This window comes from Quercus lobata, chromosome 5 (genome assembly GCF_001633185.2).
Source record: "Quercus lobata isolate SW786 chromosome 5, ValleyOak3.0 Primary Assembly, whole genome shotgun sequence".
Taxonomy (NCBI): domain Eukaryota; kingdom Viridiplantae; phylum Streptophyta; class Magnoliopsida; order Fagales; family Fagaceae; genus Quercus; species Quercus lobata.
In genome coordinates, this window is record NC_044908.1 from 57,337,287 (window position 1) to 57,359,116 (window position 21,830).

The 21,830-nt window shown below is 40.2% G+C and overlaps 2 protein-coding genes across 2 annotated transcripts; one reads left to right on the forward strand and one right to left on the reverse strand.

Moving 5' to 3' along the window:
* Nucleotides 1-542: 542 nt before the first annotated feature.
* Nucleotides 543-5,909, reverse strand: LOC115988667 (probable disease resistance protein At4g27220). Its single transcript, XM_031112262.1, has 2 exons — nt 5,829-5,909; nt 543-3,771 (listed from the first exon to the last, which is right to left on the reverse strand). The coding sequence occupies exon 2, from the start codon at nt 3,764-3,766 to the stop codon at nt 839-841; it is 2,928 nt and encodes a 975-aa protein (XP_030968122.1). The 5' UTR covers nt 3,767-3,771; nt 5,829-5,909; the 3' UTR covers nt 543-838.
* Nucleotides 5,910-7,966: 2,057 nt separating this feature from the next.
* On the forward strand, nt 7,967-8,728 carry LOC115990766. Its single transcript, XM_031114557.1, has one exon. It carries the CDS (start codon nt 7,967-7,969, stop codon nt 8,726-8,728), a length of 762 nt encoding a protein of 253 aa, XP_030970417.1.
* Nucleotides 8,729-21,830: the final 13,102 nt, after the last annotated feature.

A 21,830-nucleotide genomic window follows, 5' to 3' on the forward strand; every position in this document is an offset into this window, starting at 1 on the left:
CTAAAGACCATGCATACACTGACTTGCTTCCCTTCACAAATTTTTTGGAGAGAGCAATCTAAGAAGCATACCATGACCTCTCCCTTTTGTGAAGCAGCAAGCCAGTGAGCAATGAGCTACCAACAAGATACGAAAGCTCTGATTGTAAAGCAATTTGGATGACTATTCTCACCTCTGTGACCCTCAATTGCATATGCAGCTTGCATTTGGATCTTAATTTTTTTAACTGTGGCCTCTTTGTAGCCTCTTTCTTCCATTAAATAAAAAGCAGCACAAGAATGTTGATTGTTTCAAAGATTCCCTCAAGCATATGTAACGGGAAGCCAGATGATCCAGTCCTCACAACTCAGTCCCTCATCCTATTGAGTGGTATAAATGCAGTCTGGTGAAGCATCACTTACTCAAGCAGGCTACGCTGGTCTCAGTGAGATACAAGGGAGCACTAAAAAGTTGCTTGCTGAGAGAAGCACTGTCTTAACTTTGCCCGGAAAGTATGAAGCCATAGGCCCATAGGCATTTTGATATATTCACAATGCTGCAGATGCCACGAGTCAACCACAAGTTATCATTGAATGCAACTTCTTGCAAGTTGCATATTAATAAAAAAATATTGACAATGGAATGCCTTGTGAGTCAGCACAAATTTTGGGCTCAAAATGTCTGAACTCCCAAATTTGAAGCCACATGTTCAATCCATGCTGATGAAGTCATCAATCAAGTGGCAGTTTCTTCTCAAAAAAAAAAAAAATAAAATAAGTGGCAGTTCACTGTCAGATGAAATGTCCATAACAATTCAAAAGGACTTGCCCCGTGCCTAGGTAGTCAGTATTTTTTTGTTTTATTTATCTTCCTTGAAAAGAGGTTGTAAAAGACTCTTACAACTAGGCTCATCCCAGTACAACTCATCCCACCACTTTCTGCTTCCGCTGATGTGCATGAGGGAAGAAGGCAGGTTGTCCATTAAGAATGGAAGCTTCTTTAGCTTCTCACAGTCCCATACATCAATAGAGTCCAATGAATTACAAATTAATACCCTTTTGGAAATGGATTTCAATTCTGGTAAAGAAGATAAGTACAGGAGACGTAACCTAGGAATCATGATAGGAGGAAAAGCATTACTATTTACCCCACTGGTTTCCTTCCCTTCAATGATTTCCTCAATTGAATGACAATTCCATACCTCAACCTCTTCAAGATTTTGAAGGCATGATAACAAATCAAATGTGAGTATGTATTTAAGCCTGTGACAATTGTGGATGTGCAGGGTTTTTAACTTAGAAAATACACTGTCTGTCACAGCTCCATAACAAATTGCCTTCAAGTTAAGTAGCTTCCGGAGGATCAATTTCTCTAGACTTGGAAAGGAATTTTCATCTGCCATTATGATGTACTCTAAACCAATACAAGTGGAGATGTAACACTCTTTTAGGTCATCCAATTTTGATGTGCTTGACAGTTTAGAAAGAATGTCAATATCATCACAACCCTGCAATGCCAACTCTTGAGTATTGTCTGGAAGCTCTATTGAACTCCCATTGGTGATGAGGTTACAGCCTTGAACTTCTGCACTGTAAGTTCCCTTGGAAATAGGTAAAAGGCTTGATAGAAGTCCTATACCAATATGGTAGCTTTTCAGCACCCGCCAATGTCTAGATCTCACATAGTTGTTGAAGCTGTATGAATCCTCAAAGGAAAGACCAAGATTAGTTAGTTGTGAGGAGTCTTTGATTTCTGCAAAATCTGCTCCTCCTCCGTTTCCCTGTGAATTCAAGGACCATCTCCATTTGCTTCCAAACATCGATAGATTTTCTAGGCGGCACAGGTTTGGGATGACCCCAGCAGGAAACATGTTAAGGTCTTCCGTATGAGAAAGATCAAGACGCCTAAGATTTACCAAGCCTTTGATACCACTAGGCAACTCTTGGATCAAGGTATATGAAAGGTCCAACACCCTCAGCTCTTTCAGCATCGCTAGTGAAGGTAATTCTTCAATCTTACAAAGGCGTAACATGATTGCATGCAGATTCTGTAAACAGGAAAGGGAATCTGGAAGTGACTTTATTGGAGAATTAGATAGGTCAAGAACTCTAAGTTTTTGCATGTTCAGAAAGAATAAATCAGGGATTTTTTCCATTAGGGGGTTCTGTTGCAGGAGCAGAGTAGATAAATTTGTGCTATGGGGATGATCTGGAAGAATTTTAATGTAGTTTTCCATTAGAGAGACCCTCTCTACATTTTCCATCCACGTCCTTGGCAATGTTTTCAATCCAACACCAGCTTTGACCATGAACCGAGGACTCTCCTTTGTGATTCTGATTGCTAAATCCCTCACCAAATCATGCATTCTTACGCACCCTGTTCCAATAACCTCCAGCAGGCAAGCATCTTTGAGTTCCTTAAGCAATGCATGGCCTTTGTTGTTCTCATGCTCCCTATCCCACACTTCATCTATGAAACCTTCTGCCATCCAGTACTCAATCAGCTCCTCAACAACAATTTTATAATTCTCAGGATATAATGCACAGTACAAAAAGCAAGCGCGGACCCTGTCATTTTTTAAGTGGTTATAACTGAATTTCAGACGTGCAAAAACATCTTCCTCCATGCCTTCAATTTCAGCTCTTGAACTTTTCAATTCTTCCAGTGCATTCTTCCAAACTCTTGCATCATTGGTTTTCCTCATGGCTCGTCCCACAGTGATGATTGCAAGCGGCAAACCACCACATTCTTTAACAATCAGCTTTGCAGAGGATTCTATTTCAGGAGAAAGAAAGTCATCTATTCCAGCTTTATCAGTGAACAAATTCCAGGCTTCCTCCTCAGAAAGCATGCCCACCTTGATTTCTCTTTGTGTTTCCATGCCCCGACAGACTTCCATGAGTCGAGTAATGATTATTAACTTACAACCATTCTCTTTATTTGGCTGTGGGATCCCCACCTCTTCTAAGGTAAACTTACTCCATAAATCATCTATGATTAGAATAAATTTTTTCATTCTCAACAAATGCTCAAATAATATGGTTGATCTCCTGATTAAATTATTACTGAATGAGAACTCCTGGTTTAGATCCAGGTTTACTGCTTTCCCTATTTCAATTTGCAATATCTCCAACTCAAAAGTTTTTGATGCAGTCACCCAAATAACATTATCAAATATTTGAGCTTCATTGAGTTGATTATATATATGCACCATAATGGTCGTCTTTCCAACTCCACCCATACCATAGACACCTATCTTATTGATGTTGTCATCCATCAGACACTTCCAAATCTCAAGCAAAATATCCCTTTGTATTGTGTTACCGATTAACTGTGTTGCTGGCATAAACTTTCCTATATCTGGCAATAAATCAATAAATAAACCATTTGGAAACACTCCCTCTTCTTGAAGCTCGGTCACCTTTTTAATCTTTTGTAAAAGATGTTTTCCTATTTTATATCTTGAATAGAAATTAGGAAAAACACCATTCATGCACCTTCTTGTAGTGATGATTTCATTTTCTAAGCTATCCACTTCATTGTTTACCTTTTCCACAAGTTTGAGCCACAACTCTACCTCACCTTTTAGCTTCTTACTCAAGTATGTTAATCCCATATTAATCTCCATTTTGATGTCATTTGCTCGACCATTTAGTTTTTCCATATTGAAATGAAGTGACTCTTGGTGTTTCCGAACATTTCTCAAATAGGAGAACTGTGTGGCAAGGGTTCCCTGTGATGAATTAACAAACCCAATGACAGTCCCAAGACTCCCAACTATATCCATGGTCACTGCATTAAGTGAAATGACGAAGAGAAAAGAGAGAGGAGGAAGAAAGGAAGGAACAATCAAAAATCTAAGATCAAGTATAAATAAAACAAAATCAAATAAGCTATAATATATTGAAGTTATTTTTAAAAGCTATAACCTTATTACAGGCTCAATATGTGACAGCAACAAAGCTTATGAATTTTATGCTTCTTATACAACCTAATCTTATTTCCAAAAATATGCTTGCAAGTTAATTGCCTTATGTAGAAATTTTCAAGGAAATGCCACTAAAGAGATAGAGGAGTTATCTAATGGATCACTCTGTAAAGTTTAAGGCACCCAAGTCTCAAGAGCAGTTTTCCTCGAACCTTCAGCTCCACTAAAAAAAGGATAAACATTCCTAATGGGGAAGATAACAGTCAGCCCCCTTTGAAGACTTCTAAGAGGCAAGGGAAAGCTGGTTCTAGTGCTCAATCACTAATTGCCTGTATAAAGGATTTATTGTGGTCAATGGCATTCAGAGTGAGATTGGTTTTAATAAAATTCCAATAGCTTATTTTTAAACTTTGAGGGCAATTGCCTTCTCTTACCTAAATGTGATTGCTTAGGAAAACTTAGGTGAGATTGCCTAGTATTTATCGTTGTTTATTTATCATTCTATTCACCATTTTAATACCAAAATAACCATCAAATATGTTAAAGATCCAATATTTGTATTACCTAAACCCTTAAATATCAAATCCTATTCAAAACCCTTCAAGATCACTTCAAGTAATCTAATTTAGTGCTGAATTCCTAACGATCCTACCTTCAACATTAAGACTTACTAAGGTAACAGTCATTGCTGCAATTCTTATTCCTAACGAATAGAAAATTGCGCTTCCAATAATTGGCTGACTGTATGACTTATGATTAGTTAATTCACACACCCTTGCCAAGTACAAGATTTATATAATGACTTGCTTACCTGACATACAACTATAAATTAATTCATTGTTAAGGACTGCCCTCCTTGTAATAAAAATATAGTTATATTTTACTAGAAATCTTAACTCATTCCATCAAAGAAATAGAATTGGTCTGCTAATTGTACTTTAATCAATGTTATTATGAAATATGAATTTGCATGGAATTTATTTATTTACAATTATTATAATTTATGTACTAATAAAATATAAAATTATGTTAACCATTTCAATTTTTTGGGTCATAATTATTAAAAAGGTGAAATAGGTTGTTTTTATGTCAACCCCAAAACAACATATTTATTAAACGACTTGAATTGAATCATGTATGTGTCAACCTAACACAATTTGTTTATTAAGCATGGTACATGGATCATGTTGGCCACATAATAAAAGGGTTATGTTAGGAATGAGGGGTTTTTGACATGATTATTAAATGAATCATGTTCGTATCAACCCATGTAATTGAATCTCTCTATCTTGACACAACTCCAACGATGCCTAACTCAACACAACATGCATATGACCCACCAACACAAATTGCCACCCTTATGTTCAATACCTTCTTGTACTTGTACCACACCTGTACTCATATTTACCTTACCTTTATACTACTCTAGCTAGGTTAAGGGCCTATAAGACAACTGTACAGCTATTTACACAGAATAGTAAATAATAACTTCACTCAATCCTAACAGCTTCTCCATCCCAAAAACAACTTGGTGTCTTTGTTTAAAAGATTAACTGGGTTAGACTGGAAAATCAAGGCTACGCTTTTGCCAGAAATCTTATTACAGATCTGATATTTTATAGATTGGATAGTGGTTAAAGTTGAACCCCAACAATTCTTGAACTACAGCACGTCTAAAAACACCAATATTCTTGAAAAGAGAGAGAGCTATAAAAAATTGAAAATAGAAAAGATTCTATATTCAAATGATCTTGTGTTAACAACCCAACTATTTCCTAAAGGGAACTACTCAAATTATCAAGGCGAAATTGATGGAAGCGGACATGAAATTGAGGATGATGATTAGATACATGATTCTGCACTGATATCATTAACAAAGAAGACATAGATTGATTCATGGCAAAGGACTAAGGGCTGTTACCTAAAATCTTGCAAGTTGGAATGAAATGCCAATTTGCTCCGTACTTGCCAGTTGCCAGAAGAGAAAGACAGCAGCAGTTGACTTTTCTGAAGAGTAGAAGACAGAAGTTTAATAAAACATACTTAGTAACAAATATAGCAATAATTTTTACTGGAACAAAGTTATTGCGGAACATCTACTATATTTTACTTTCACTTTTTATTTTTTCCCCCCCCAAAATCTACTTTGGATTCCTAATGTAACGATTTAGTCCCCACCAAACAAATTTAAAAGAGGTTTTATCAAGAAATTTTTTTTTTAAAAGAGGTCACTTTTTTTATATCAAAAGCACGTAGCTAAAGTGATTTTTAGTTTGTTCAATTGACAATGTTGCTACAGTAATTATTTATTTATTTTTTTTAAAGTCATCTGTTTGTGCTTTTTTTTTTTTTTTTTCCTTTTAAGTACTTATATGAGCTAATATATATATATTATTATACTGACACAATAAATTTTTCTATATATAAAAAGCACAAATGTATGTAGATACAATGATTTTTGGTTTGTTCAAATGACACTGTAGCTATAGGAGCTGTGGGGGTAAAGTTCATTAGTCAACAGTGGGCCTTGGTGCCCATACGGAACCCAGCCATAACAGGAAGCGAGGACATGGCCAGAGGGCTTCCGCCCAACGGACTAGTTTAAGAGGCGTCCGAGAAGGATTGTCTCCTCGGACGCGCCAAACGGGAGTCCAATTCACACTCTTAACATGGTGAAAGGTCATCCAAAATCAAAGGAAAATGCTAGACGTTCAGGGGGCAACCACAACTGCCGCATTAAATGCAAGGGAGCTACTTTTCCAGTCGCATTAATGTGGAGAGGACAGGAGAACAGTATTATCTTGGCCAGTGCAACTCACAGAAAAGGGAGGAGGATGTCCTATGGGACAGGCACTCAAGTAGAGGCCCAGATGATCAACAAGTGTAGGGTCATTATCATTCGAAAGATGCTATATAAGAGAAGAAAACCCCCATGATCAGGGGATCGGAAGCTGGAGAGCAAAAAGCAAGGAAAGGAAGAGAGAGAAAGAAAGGAACTCTGTAAACAAAACTTTGGGTACAGCCCTAAGAACTATTATCCCAGGAAACTTAATGAAGTATTCCCACGTTCAAATGGTTGCATGGCTTACTAACAATTACGTTTACTCTGTCAAGACCTAGTTCTACGTCCCACTCTCTACAAATTCATTGTTGAGGGTCTTTTGGGCCAGAATCGCTCGCTCGCTGGGCTTGGGCCCCAAAATTTGTCCCTTACAATTGACGCCATCTGTGGGGAGAATTTGTGTCTCGACAAGTAAACAGTAAGAAATGGAAGGATCAGGCCCGCGCCAAACTGGACATGCAGATTCTCAACGGTAGGACAATTTTTCAAATGTCGAACGAGGGAACGATCAAGACAACCAACGAAAGGGAAGCGTGAACACCTCTTACACGAGTAAAAGCCGTTCAAAGGGGAAGGATCATGCATCCCATGAGCAAAATGATCGAAAGGCTTTAAGAAAAGAGATTGATGATTTGAAGAAAAAGCTACGCCGAACACAGCAGAAACGTCCTTCACCCGGCTCGGGATCTAGCAGTGACGAGGATAACGAATATCAGTGAAGATCAAGAACCCCTCCGAGCGAGACCTTTTCCTATGAGGAAGAGAGGCCTCGTAAACGCAGCCGCAAAAGCCCATCTTACCAAGGCCTAGCCAACGATGCCATGAGTAAGGCCTTGGATCGCACCTCCCAGTCGCCGTTTACACGTAGAATAGAGAGGGCAGTGCTTCCTCGGCGGTTCCATCAACCAACGTTTGCCATATACAATGGTCGGACCGACCCAGTGGAGCATGTGAGCCAATTCAATCAAAGGATGACCGTCCACACCAGGGATGAGGCGCTAATGTGCAGGATATTCCCATCTAGCTTGGGACCCATGGCGATGAGATGGTTCGATTCCCTCCAGCCGAATTCCATAGATTCCTTTAAACAGCTGACGCAGGCTTTTGGTTCCCGTTTCATCACCAGCACTAGAGTCCCTCGGCCCCTCGATTCCCTCCTATCCTTGTCCATGCGGGAAGGAGAGACGCTGAAGGCCTACTCGGATAGATACTGGGAAATGTATAACGAGATCGAAGGGAAATATGATGACGTCGCCATCAATATGTTCAAAAGGGGCTTGCCGACAGAACATGGTTTAAGAAAGTCCCTCACTGGAAAGCCAGTCACCAACGTGCGCCAACTCATGGACAGAATCGACAAGTATAAAAGGGTCGAGGAGGATCAGCAGATGGGAAAAGGTAAAGCGAAGGTCGTCCCTCAGGAGAGGAAGGACTTCAGGTCGGAACGATTTAACAACAGTAACAGACCGAGAAGGGACTATATAGATCAGTCTGAATCTACTGGGGCTCAGGCAGTCCATACTGTGTTCCGAGAACCTCTTCACAAGATCCTAGAGAAGGTGAAGTATGAGCCTTTCTTCCAGTGGCCGAACAAGATGGCTGGCGACCCTTTGAAGCATAATCAGAACCTGTATTGCGCATACCATCAGGAGCCAGGTCACACTACTGATGATTGCAGGAACCTGAAGAACTATTTAGACCGGCAAGTCCGAGAAGGGAAGCTGAGACATCTGCTGCATCGCTCTGAAGGATGGCAAGAACCATCAAACAATGAAACCAGACAAAGTACGTTGAGGCCACCCATTGGCACAATTAATGTCATTCTCGCTGCACCTGGAAGGACAGGCTCTATCCCCTTCAGGGTAATGTCAGCGAGCAATTTCCCGACTAAGCCAGATGACAGGGAATCCAAGAGGGCTAGAATGAGCGCCACGCCATTAATCAGGTTCACGGAGGAAGACAAACAAGGAACTATCTAACCCCACGATGATGTCTTAGTCGTTACGCTCAGAATAGGAGGTTATGACGTGAAAAGGGTGTTAGTTAATCAAGGCAGCGCAGTGGAGATAATGTACCCTGATTTGTATTAGGGACTGAACTTGAAGCAGGAAGACATGTTGCCATACGATTCCCCCCTGGTTAGCTTTGAAGGAAAGGTTGTCATCCCGAGAGGCATAATTAGGTTGCCTGTGCAAACAGACTCAGATGTGGTAGAAGTGAACTTCATTGTCGTAGATGCATACTCCCCTTACACAGCCATCATGGCCCGGCCATGGCTTCATGCACTAGGAGCTGTGTCGTCAACCTTGCACCAAAAGGTGAAATATCCGTCAGGAGGTTAGATCAAAGAGATAATAGGGAACCAGGGAGTAGCTAGGCAATGCATGGTGTCAGCAATCTTATGATAGCAGAATTGCATAACTTCCACTTCAGCCGAGAACGGCTTATAGCAATTAATGACTGCGGTCCCAACTGCGGGCAGTGGAGGACTAGCCATGGAGGTGAACTGTGAGGAGTTGGAGAAAGTACTTGTCGGATCTGACCCTGAGAGGTTTTTTCAAATTGGTTCGGAATTGCCACCCCAAAAGAAGTCAGCACTGACTGCTCTCCTCCGACAGAATATAGACATGTTTGCTTGGGACCCCTATGAGGCCCCCGGGGTCGACCCAGATTTCATCTGCCACCGCCTTAATGTGAACCCGGCCATAACACCTAAAAGGCAAGCTCCTCGACGACCTTCGAAAGAACATACCGACGCCGTGATAGAAGAGGTCACAAGATTAAAGAAAGCAGGGGCTATCAAAGAGGTTTTCTATTCCGAGTGGTTAGCCAACACAGTAGTGGTGAGGAAGAAGAGTGGGAAATGGCGGGTCTGCGTAGACTTCACCGACTTAAACAAGGCGTGCCCAAAGGATCCCTTCCCTATGCCCCAGATAGACCGGTTGGTAGATTCGACTGTCGGACATTCTAGAATGAGTTTTCTAGACGCTTTTCAGGGCTACCACCAGATACCCTTGGCCGTCGAAGACCAGGAGAAGACTGCTTTTGTCACCCCAGTTGGGAATTATCATTATAAAGTGATGCCCTTCGGCCTAAAAAATGCCGGGTCAACCTATCAAAGGATGATGACCAAGATGTTTGAGCAGCAGATGGGTAAAAACATTGAAGTGTACATAAACGACATGGTGGTTAAAAGTAAGTTGGCTCCCAACCATATTGATGATCTTGGCAACGTTTTTCAGATATTAAGAAAGTATAAGCTACGGCTGAACGCAACCAAATGTTCATTTGGAGTGGAATCTGGAAAATTCTTGGGCTATATGGTGACTCACAGAGGCATTGAGGCTAACCTCGACCAAATAAGAGCCATCCATAACTTGCAGCCTCCTCGGAACCCTAAAGAAGTCCAGAAGCTTACTGGTATGATAGCAGCTTTAAACCGTTTCATCTCGCGCTCAGCAGATAGATGCAAGCCATTTTTTCTCCTATTACACAAATGGAAATGATTTGAGTGGGATGAGGAATGCGCTATGGCTTTCCAACAGCTAAAGGAATACCTCGCCCATCCGCCGATTATGTCCAGTCCCGAGGCCAACGAGGTTTTGTTTGCCTACATAGCAGTGGCCCCACATGCAGTAAGCTTGGTGCTAATCCGAGAAGACAACGACACACAGCGACCAGTCTATTACGTTAGCAAATCACTGCAGGAGGCAGAAACCCGTTACCTTCCCCTCAAAAAGGCTATCCTGGCCATCGTACAGGCCACAAGAAAGCTGCCCCACTACTTTCAAGCACACACTGTTGTGGTGTTAACTCAACTCCCCTTAAAGTCCATCCTGCGCAGCGCCGATTACACAAGTAGAATTGCAAAATGGGGAACTATTTTGGGGCCTTTGACATTAGATACATGCCTCGCACCGCTGTAAAGGGCCAGGTCCTCGCCGACCTAGTGGCAGAATTTGCGGAGCCTGCACCAGAAGGAAAGGAAGTGTCGGTCTTACTGGGGGCTGGCGAGCGCGTGAGCAACACAGTTTCCCCGCGTGGACTCACTTGGTGGAAAGCATACATTGATGGCGCATCGAACCAAAGGGGCTCAGGGTTAGGACTTGTCCTGCTCTCACCTGAAGGGATAACCATAGAGAAGTCATTGAGACTTGGTTTTTCAGCCACAAATAATGAAGCCGAATATGAAGCGCTATTGGAGGGAATGGGAATGATCTGGAAAATGGGGGGGAAATCCGTAGACATGTTCTTGGATTCAAGACTTATTGTGGGGCAGGTAAATGGAGACATGGAGGCAAAGGATAAAAGAATGCAAGAGTATCTAGTTCGGGTTAAGCATCTGCAGAACCAATTTCATCACTTCCGCTTGACGCATGTACTTAGAAGTGGGAACACCCATGCTGATTCTCTCGTGACGTTGGCTACCTCCTCGGCTCAACCCTTACCTCGAGTCATTCTGGTAGAAGAGGTCCTCCGTCCACTAACAGAAAAGGCCAATGGGATTGGAATACATAACATCAGGACAGGACCGAGTTAGATGGACCCTATCGTTCTGTACTTAAAGCATGACACCTTGCCAGACGATAAGGTTGAGGCTGGCAAAATCAGGAGAAGAGCTACTCGATTCTGGTTATTGGAGGACTCCAAGCTTTACGGACGCTCGTTCTTAGGGCCGTATTTGCTATGTGTGCACCCAGAGGCTGCAGAACTCATCCTGGAAGAGTTACACGAAGGAATTTGCGGAAGTCACACAGGGGGTAGGTCTTTGTCTCACAGAGCCTTAACGCTGGGTTATTGGTGGCCGAGCATGCATAAGGAAGCCCTGGAGTATGTGAAGAAGTGCGACCAATGCCAGAGATTCGCTCCAAGCATACACCAACCTGGTGGAGAGTTAAACCCATTGTCCAGTCCCTGGCCATTTGCGCAATGGGGCCTAGATATACTTGGTCCGTTCCCCAAAGCAATAGGGAACAGAAAATTTCTTCTCGTTGGCACTGACTACTTCACCAAATGGGTGGAGGCTGAGGCGCTGGCAAATATTAGGGACGTCGATGTCAAGAAGTTTCTCTGGAAAAATATAGTCACCAGGTTTGGCACCCCGCACACCCTGGTGTCGGACAACAGGTTCCAGTTTGACAGCAAAGCCTTCAGAAGGTACTGCAGTGAGCTGGGAATTGTTAACCGGTACTCCATGCCAACTTACCCCCAGAGTAATGGACAAGCAGAAGCCGTCAACAAGACCATAATGAACGAACTGAAAAAGAGACTAGATGACGCAAAGGGAAGATGGGTAGAGGAGTTAGCCCATGTCTTGTGGACATACCGCACCACGCCTCTTAGGTCCACAGGGGAAACCCCTTTTTCAATGACCTATGGGGCCAAGGTTGTCATTCCACTAGAGGTGAACTTCCCAACCCAGAGGACCACCACCTTCTGCCCCGCTACCAATAACAAGCTTCTGGAAAAGAGCTTGGACCTCATCGACGAAAGAAGGGAGGGCGCGATGGTCCACTTAGCTAACTATCAGCAGAAGCTCAAGCAAGGTTACGACGCCAAGGTGAAGTCCAGATCATTAGCGCCGGGGGATCTAGTACTGAGGAAGGTCCTAGGCACTGCGAGGAACCCCGCATGGGGAAAGCTCGGACCAAATTGGGAGGGACCGTACCGCATCACTTCTATAGCCGGCATAGGAGCCTACTTTTTGGAAGACTTGGACGAACATGTAGTGCCACGCCCTTGGAATGTAAACAACCTAAAAAGGTACTGTTATTAATGAAAGATATAATTTTTAAATGCCGTGTTACTATCCAGTTACTTACGTAAGTGTTAAACAGAACCCAAGTCCTGCATGGCTCCTCGGCCACAGACTTGGGGGAAATTAACCGCGATACTATTCTCACCAAGAGTTAAACAGAACCCAAGTCCTGCATGGCTCCTCGGCCACAGACTTGGGGGAAATTAACCCCTGTGCAGTTCTCCCTGAGTGTTAAATAGGGCCCAAATCCTGTCTAGCTCTTCGGACCAGGGACTTGGAGAAAATAAGGTTCGTAGCCAGTGCGCCCAACTATTAACTATCGTTCTATTCACGTATTCATTCACTTATGCTCGGTTATCAACAGTTAGTGATGGAATAGACATCCATTCATGATGAAAACAAAAAAAGAAGAAGACAATAATATTTGAAAGAAAATAACCTTTATCATTAAAATCCAAAAGTAGTTCTGTTTATAAACACTGGCGAGGCAAAACAAAACAAAATATAAAAGATGAGACAAATAAATCCTACACTAGTCTCCTAAGAGCCCTGAGTAGGAGTGGGCTGACCATCAGCTGCTTAGGTCCCCGGGGCAACCTCCTTGGCCTGTGCGACGATCTCGTTGATGGAAAGGCCGTCCTCGGGTGGCTTGTCCTGCGCGGCTTGCTCAATGCCCCCAGCCTCGAGAATAAAGGAGTCTGTTGGAAGAGGCTCTTTGGAGGCATCCTCGTCAGGAATTTCGCGTACATCCTCCGGGAAGAAGATGTTCTCAACCTTCCTGAGATCAGAATCCGCTGGGACAGCTGCCCGATCCAGGGCTACACCCCAGGACGTGGTGATGTATTCCCTGCAGACAATGGCTACCTCCTCGGCCAACCTAGCCTCAGTATCACGAACTCCACGCTCATATGAGGCCGCCACAGCCTTCTCAGCAGCTTCCCTGGCCAAGTGGGCTTCCTCCTTAGTCCTTGCAAGCTTAGCCTTGAGCGTGGAGATCGCCTGCTGCTTTGCCGTAAGTTTCTCCTCAGATTGGCGGAGCTTTATGCGCAGATCATCAGCTTGCTTTTCGACATTCTTAAGGCCGGCCTCCGCGCTCGCATGAGCCTTCTTCACCTCCTTTATTTCTTTATCCTAACGATCAAAATCCTGTTTGAGATCGCCAGCAGCCTTCTCGGCGGCATAGCGGGACTGAGCCTCCCTATGCAAGTCCTCACGAGCCTTCTTGGCCCATTCCTCCGCAACAAAAATTTGTTGAGTGACCTGCGCTTGGAAGTAAATAAAAACCCTATTAAAACATGACGATAATAGGGTGCATAATATAGGGACGAGATAGAAGATTCCACTTACCATGGCCATGTCCCTCTTCAATGACATGAAAAGTTCTGGCTGACGAGTGTTTCTGAGCCCCTCCATATCACGAGGCAAGAGAAGAGGTTGCTACAGGGCCTCGGCCAAGTATGATGCCTGCTCTCGTTGGGATTCCCATAGGGTCGCATCCCAGGGGATCGGGGCGCCGTCCAATTTGATCCGCGGCGACCATGTTCGTTGTTCCCTACGAGTGGCTGCCTCGTCTCGGATATCAGTGGACCTAGTCCTCTTCTCTCGGGGCTCTTTCGTCTCCTTGCCCTTCTTCTGAGGCCTGGCCTTCTCACGGCCAATCTCTCCCTCCTCCGTTTCTTCTACCTGCCTTTTTCGCCTTAAGTTAGGCATAGGTTGCAAAGCCGCGTCCGACGAAGGGGGAGGGAGAGGAGGAGCAGGAGCCTTCTTGGCAGCTTGTTCCTTCGAGACATCCTAAGAGGACTGCCCCTTGCTCCTGTTGGATAGAAGGCCCCTGAGGCTAGTCCTCGGCTTCAAGTCCATTCCTTCTTCTTCAATTTCTTCGCTGGTATCAACTTGTGCGATGACTAAACCAGTATCAGGAGCCGCTGAGGCATGGTCTAAATCGGCGTCGGAATCCGAGAGCTCTACTACCCTAGCTGACGCCTTTCCTTCTTCGGTAAATTGGAACTGGTTTATTTGTTCCTCTAAGGATGAATGCGAAGAACCAGCCTCCTCCTCCGGGATAACCACTGCGGGAAAGGCGCGTTGGGGAGGCAGTTGAATAGAGGGTAAGTCTGTTAAAGCAAGGAACCCCGATATGGATACGTCAATGCATGCCAATCTTGGACTGCCAGCCCTTATAGCTTGGCCGGGGTCTACCAAGGATCGAGTGAGGGGAACGTAGTCCAAAATCAAAGGAGCCGACCGTAATTGTCCGTCCTCGCTCACGAAAATCTCAGATCTCAGGAGGTAATTTAGAGCCGGAACGTTGACCAAGCTCAGCCGAGGGGATGTTCGCTCCTTGTCTACAAAGGCCGTTAAAGGGTTTGTGTTAGTCCGAGGAGGCATGCAACCAAACCAACAAGTTTAAAATAGAAAGAAAAAGAAAGAAAGAAAGAAAAAAGGGAGGAGGGCTCAAAACTAAGGTCCTCCCCACGGAATCTATTCTTGTGACACCCCACCTGGCATTCCCGCCCTAGTCGGACAGTGAATGCCGTCATGCCATGGTCCGGAGACGATCAGATGGTCTTCCTTCAAGCCTTTGCTGGACTTGGGAAGGCAAGATATCAACCTCACTTCGTCAGTCCTAGACTTTAGGTAGTATGAGTCGCTGAGCTTATGGCATTCATAGAGATGAACCACGTCATGCCAGGAAAGGCCGAGATTCATCTGGTCGTTTAAGGCGTCGACGCACCCCAGGATACGGAATAGGTTAGCAGTACACTGATAGGGGGCCAATCTATGACTACGTAGGTAGTCCCTAGTTATTCTCCCCATTGGAATCGTCATTCCTCCTTCCACGAAGGCTATCATTGGAATTGCAACCTCCCCTGTTCTCCTCTTGAACAAAATTTCCTCTTGGTGGCAATACTCTAGGCCTACCTCCGGAGGAATACGATACTTCGCCCTGAAGCTCGCCATACCGGACGGAGAGTCTACCATTTTTTCAAGCCTACCCATTCCCCCTATTCCTAGACAACACGAAGGGAGTTTGCCTAAAGAAGAGTAACAGAGAAGGAGAAGGTAAATTGCGCGCACTTACGGGAAAGGAACACGGTGGAGTCTTCAAGAGAATGACGGCGAAGGTAAGAGCGTGCTGAAGGAGAAGGCGCTGAGACGTTCTGAATACTGGAGCGTTCGTCAAAAGTAAGGAACAGACGCCTTTAAAACCTTATATACTCAGAGGCAGTTAAACAGACATGCTCCCGCCCAGAGCAAATGGAATAATGTCCACCGTTGATCTGATCTCCATCCGTTGGATTGGCAGAGCGTAAAGCTCCAAAAGCTGCAATTAATCCCCCCCGGGTCATTAAATGCCTGCAGCATTAATGAGGCACGTGAGGGCACACCCCCGCACGGGTGAAGCGGGGATCCACAGCGAACTATCCAGTAGGTATCAAAATCCCGCCTTTCCTCCTCGGATCAAGAAGAAAAAGTCGAAATTTTGAGGGGCTATTGTGGGGGTAAAGTTCATCAGTCAACAGTGGGTCTTGGTGCCCATACGGAACCCAGCCATAACAGGAAGTGAGGACATGGCCAGAGGGCTTCCGGCCCAACCCCGTTGGGCCGAGCCGGGCTTGTTTAAGAGGCGTCCAAGGAGGATTGTCTCCTCGGACGCGCCAAACGGGAGTCCAATTCACACTCTTAACATGGTGAAAGGTCATTCAAAATCAAAGGAAAATGCTAGACGTTCAAGGGGCAACCACAATTGCCGCATTAAATGCAACGGAGCTACTTTTCCAGCCGCATTAATGTGGAGAGGACAGGAGAACAGTATTATCTTGGCCAGCGCAACTCACAGAAAAGAGAAGAGGATGTCCTATGGGACAGGCACTCAAGTAGAGGCCCAGATGATCAACAAGTGTAGGGTCATTATCATTCGAAGGATGCTATATAAGAAAAGAAAACCCCCATGATCAGGGGATCAGAAGCTGGAGAGCAAAAAGCAAGGAAAGGAAGAGAGAGAAAGAAAGGAACTCTGTCAACAAAACTTTGGGTACAGCCCTAAGAACTGTTATCCCAGGAAACTTAATGAAGTATTCCCACGTTCAAATAGTTGCATGGCTTACTAACAATTACGTTTACTCTGTCAAGACCTAGTTCTACGTCCCACTCTCTACAAATTCATTGTTGAGGGTCTTTTGGGCCAGAATCGCTCGCTCGCTGGGCTTAGGCCCCAAAATCTGTCCCTTACAGCAGCTATAAGTGTTTTTTTTTTTTCTTTTAAATATTTATATGAGTTGACATATATATTGTTATACTGATATAACAAATTTTTCTATATATAAAAAGCTCGAATGCGCGTAGCTACAGTGATTTTTTGTTTGTTCAATTGACAAGGTAGCTACAATAGCTATAGCGTTGTCCTTTTTTTTTTTTTTTATCAGTCATCAATGCTTTTTTTATTTCTTTCAAATATTTATATAAGCTGGCATATATATTATTATATTGCCACAACAAACTTCTATATATAAAAAGCGTGAAATGCACTTAGCTACAGTAACTACAATGATTTTTTGTTTGTTCAGTTAACATTATAGCTATAGTAGCTATACAGTTTTTTTTTTTAGGTCATCGGTTTGTGCTTTTTTTTTTTTTTTCCTTTTAAATATTTATATGAGCTGCCATATATATTGTTATACTAAGACAACAAATTTGACAATATTTTCATAATTATTGAGGTGTCAATTTCTTATAGATCGAAATAAAATCATAAAATATGAAACTGTGACCAACTACAACTGAAAATAAATGTTTTGTGAAAATATTGTAACACTTGTTGTTATTATAATATTTTCACAATTGTTATGATCTCAATTTCTTATAGATCAAATAAATAAATAAAATGCTAAGTCTATAACATCTTCACATTAATTTCACAACAAATCATAAGTAAGCTACTATTGATGGATAGAAAACTGATATCAATCGTGGGTCCATTTTAAAATTAGTAACAACTTGCCAACTAGAATTTGTTATGAAAATATTATGTAGCTAGCATTTCTATAAAATAAATAATAATATATCAAACTGAAACTTACCACAGTTGAGGAATTGTGACATTTTGTTGTGTTCCGAAACTTCTTTTTTAGTTTAGTCAAATTTGGTTAGCAAAAATTCACTGTTTCATGCATAATTTTTTTTCTATTAGTTTTCTTTTTGTGCTTTTTGTTTTTTATATTTTTTTATTGCACAGTTTAAAGTGATTGTCCCAATTAAAAACAATTAACAATTTACCATCTAGGATTTGTTGTGAAAATATTATGGATATAGCATTACTCTAAAATAAAATTATAAAATATCATACCAAGGTCCACCATAGCTAAAATAAAGGTATTGAGAAAATATCGTGGCATTTATTATATTCTTGACTTTTTTTTTTTAGCCAATTTGTTAAGCCAAAATTCATAGTTTTAAGAACAGTTTTCTTGGGCTGAGTCTTTTTTTTTTTTTTTTTTAACACATTGTTTAAAGTAAAAAACACATAGTTTTAGTAACAAAAAAGAATTATGGAAAAAAAATACTTTCCCCCTTTATGTTTGAGGTAGTTTCATCCCCCCAAATTTAAATTTGAATAATTTCCTCCTTTATATTTTTGTAGACAAGTATATAGTCCCTGCTGTTACTTTCTTAATTAAACCCTAAAAAAATTTTATGATTCCTAGAATATTTTATTGTGCAATATCTAAAATGCCTCACTAAAATTGAATGTCCCAAAATTTTTCTTCATGTATTTTGAGTCTTATGTGTTAGTCATACTTAGAAGTAAAAATGGTGATGTATAGTATTCTATTTGTCTCCTAGAGAACACTAATTTATTAGTGGTTTAAATCTTCTAGATTTATAATTTTCTAATAAAAACTTCAATGACATATGTCTTTTGTTATTTTGTTCTTTTTTTATTTGTTTTCTTTCTTAAAAATGTGTTCATTAAAAATTAAGTTAAGCATCGTAGTTAGGCTCATAAAATAAAATGATAAAAAATGAAATATAAATAACAAAATATTCATTGCAAATGGTTGTAGGTATTTAATTTGATGAAGAATTTCAATTGTAGCATATGTTATCATTTATTGCGAAAATTTAAATACTATGACAATATTTTATCAAAACTTAGTTGTTAATTGTTGGAAGATGACGAAATTTATTATTATTCTTAGTAGATTTTTTTTTTTTTTTTTTTTGGTTAGTAAATATTGTCTTTAGAAAATAGGTTCTAAGAAATGAAAAAATATTTTGTATTAGATGATATCACATCATCTGTATCAAAATCCAATAAATGAGAGACATGTATGCAAAAATAACTACCCACTAACACATATCTTTCAATTGTTAGTGGGTTAGTTATTTTTTACTGACATGTCTCACACTTATTGGATTTTGATACCACTGACATGATATCATTTGATACCAAATATATAGCCATATGTTAAATAACTATTCTAAATTCAAATACATGATTTGATACTATTAAAAAAAAAAAAAAAACCTCTAACTTAAATTTTCTCACTCAAGGGATAGCACGTGCCTTGCACATGAAACCCTAACTATTCCTGGTAAAAAAAGAGGTCTTTTAGACCTTAGCAAACTTATATTATATGGTCGCTTTTAGTTCCTAATTTGTCTAGTAAAAAGATAATTTCTTGGCCATGTCACCTAAAGGACCAAAAGTGAACATTTTAAACTTCAAGAATTAAAATTGCTTTTGTAATACCCCAATTTTGTTTTTATGATTATCATTGTACCTTACCATTTTAATATATAGTCGATGTCCTATATGTGTGTGCACAGTAAGATGGAAGTAAACAATTTTGTGGTGTTACAAATAGGCGAGAAAAATCAAAGTTTTAGTGCATACAATTTAGTACGGCAATTAAACTAATAAATAAAAGATGAAGATGTTTTATGGGCTTCTTGGAGACTAAAGAGATAAGCTCAAGTGAATTTTAAACTCCAGCCCACTACCCCACCAAGCTCACATTTCTGATGTGTTAAAATATAGGTTGGAGGAAAAGATAATTAGGGTTTTGGGATAAGAAGGGTTTCATCACTAAAGAGACTAGGGTTTCATCACTAAGGAGGCTAGAAGGTGTGTTTTTTCCTTGGAGTTAATTAAAGAGGCAACCAAAGGATTCCAAGTATGATTTTTTCAATTGTTAGAATCAAAGAATCAAAGGTTTATAATTTTATCATGGATTACAATCTTAATACATATATAGGACTTTCACGTTTTCAATAGGGTTAATATGTATTAAACCCCATGTTGCCCACTGTGTGCATTCTAGTAGAAGCCGTGAATTGACAAAGGTTATGTATATGGCTTTACATCTCCTTTCGGTTATATGTATATTAAATCGTAGGTAGCCACTGTGAGTATTTTAGAACAAAGCCACGGATTACGAAACTCAATCCATTTATATAGCTTTACGTCTTCATTGGTTTTTATATATATATATACTATATTCTAGAATTGGCCACCGTGTATATCCATGAACGAGTCACGGATCAAATCTTCAGTCATGAGGCTTTCACCTTTTCCATTGTGGTTGTATACATATTAGGTGGCTTTAATGTTTTTGGGGTTATGTATATTAACTTAAATCCTAAAGTATTAGCTGCTGCCCTGGAGTTTTGATAAATTCAAGGAAACATATTCTTTTGTAAAGAAACTTTAATTTAATGTTAAAAGTGTTATTAGTTCAGCAAAGTATTTTCCTAGTGAGTTAGTTTGTATAATTTGATAAGTTTTATATTTTGTGGAGGATATTTAGTAATTTCTATGATTGATTATAGGTCCTATTTAAGAGTGTTTTGAGGCTTTTTGGAGGTTGTTTTGGCTGGATTTTCAGAGTGATTCAATTGCTATAAGTAATTATGCATAATATGCACAAGTTTTGTCCATTAGGTTCATAGAAGTTAAAAGTTTTCAAAAGTTTTGTATGTCAAACTTATATTTTCTAAAGTTTGTCAAAAGTATTTTTGTATCATTGAAAGAGAAATTTCGACCATTAAATAATGTTTTAAAGAGATACTTCGAATTTTAAATAAGTTTTTAATGTCCAAACTTCATTTAAAAGATGATTTCTAAACTAAACTATTTTTCGTAAATAATTGAGTTTCAATGTAAGTTTTCTAAAAAGGTCATTGTTCTTTATATTTGTTAAAACCAAGTGATTTCAAGGTCATATTCTTATTCTCCAAATGGTATTTAAAATGTTTCTTTTAGCAAATTTAATTTTCAGATTTACTCAAGAATTGTAATATATTTACATAAACTCCCCAGTCTCTATTCGTTCCCCAAGAGAGTCAAGCATCCTTTGATTTATGTTCTATTCGATATTGTGATCTTTGATATGCCTTTGTATTTGAAAAGAAATTGTTAATATCAAGTAAATTATTATATTTTGTATAATCTTTGCTTTGTAATATGTGACTCAAAATAAGTGTTTTTAGAATTGATCAGATATATGTGTAAATCCGCTCACAGGATTGTATGTGAGATTATGTGTTGATCCCTCACCAGCAGGGGTTAGATGTTGGTATCCACTCACAGGATTGTATGTGAGAATATGTGATGTGTATATGTGACACTGTGCTCTGATCAATTATATGTATATGATTTCAAATGACTTTAAGATGCGACTACATACGTATTAAGTGATTCATTATATGTTTTGGAATAATTATTTTGATACCATTGAATGAGTTTGTGAAAAGTCAAAATACTCGTGCTTTGCTTGACTCTATTCCATTGTGTATTCTATATAATTACTTATTAGATGTGTGGCTCACCCCATCAATTACAATTTTCAAATTAAAGTTTAGTTGGGGAACAGAACCTTTGGATTGCTTCGTAAGGTGCAAGGTAGAGCGTGGGAGTTTTAGGCGAAGTCAATAATACTTGAAGTTTTAAAAGATTATTAGTTATTTTTTTTTATTCCGCTTTAGATTTCACTGTATTTTGGAGATTATTCTAAATTTGTGGAGTTTGGATTTTTGTAAGAGGTTTTTAAGAGTATTGTTTCTTTGGAGTTTTAATTTATTTTGGATTAATTATGTTTAGTAAGTTATATATTTTCAACAAGTTAGTCATGTATCTAAATTCATATTCCATGGATTTGGGTCGTGACAGCTTTATTCTAAAATTTTGAGACCAACCATATATTTTATCATTTTTTTTTATTACTATATTTGAGATAGAAATTAAATAGTAGGTAACATTATAAAGGTGTAAGGAAGCTCCTATGATGTTCTGTGTCAATAATTATTTTATATATTGGATA

Coding starts and splice junctions, on each gene's coding strand:
- LOC115990766 (XM_031114557.1), top strand. CDS start 7,967: ATGTATAACGAGATCGAAGGGAAATATGATGACGTCGCCATCAATATG.
- LOC115988667 (XM_031112262.1), bottom strand. CDS start 3,766: ATGGATATAGTTGGGAGTCTTGGGACTGTCATTGGGTTTGTTAATTCA.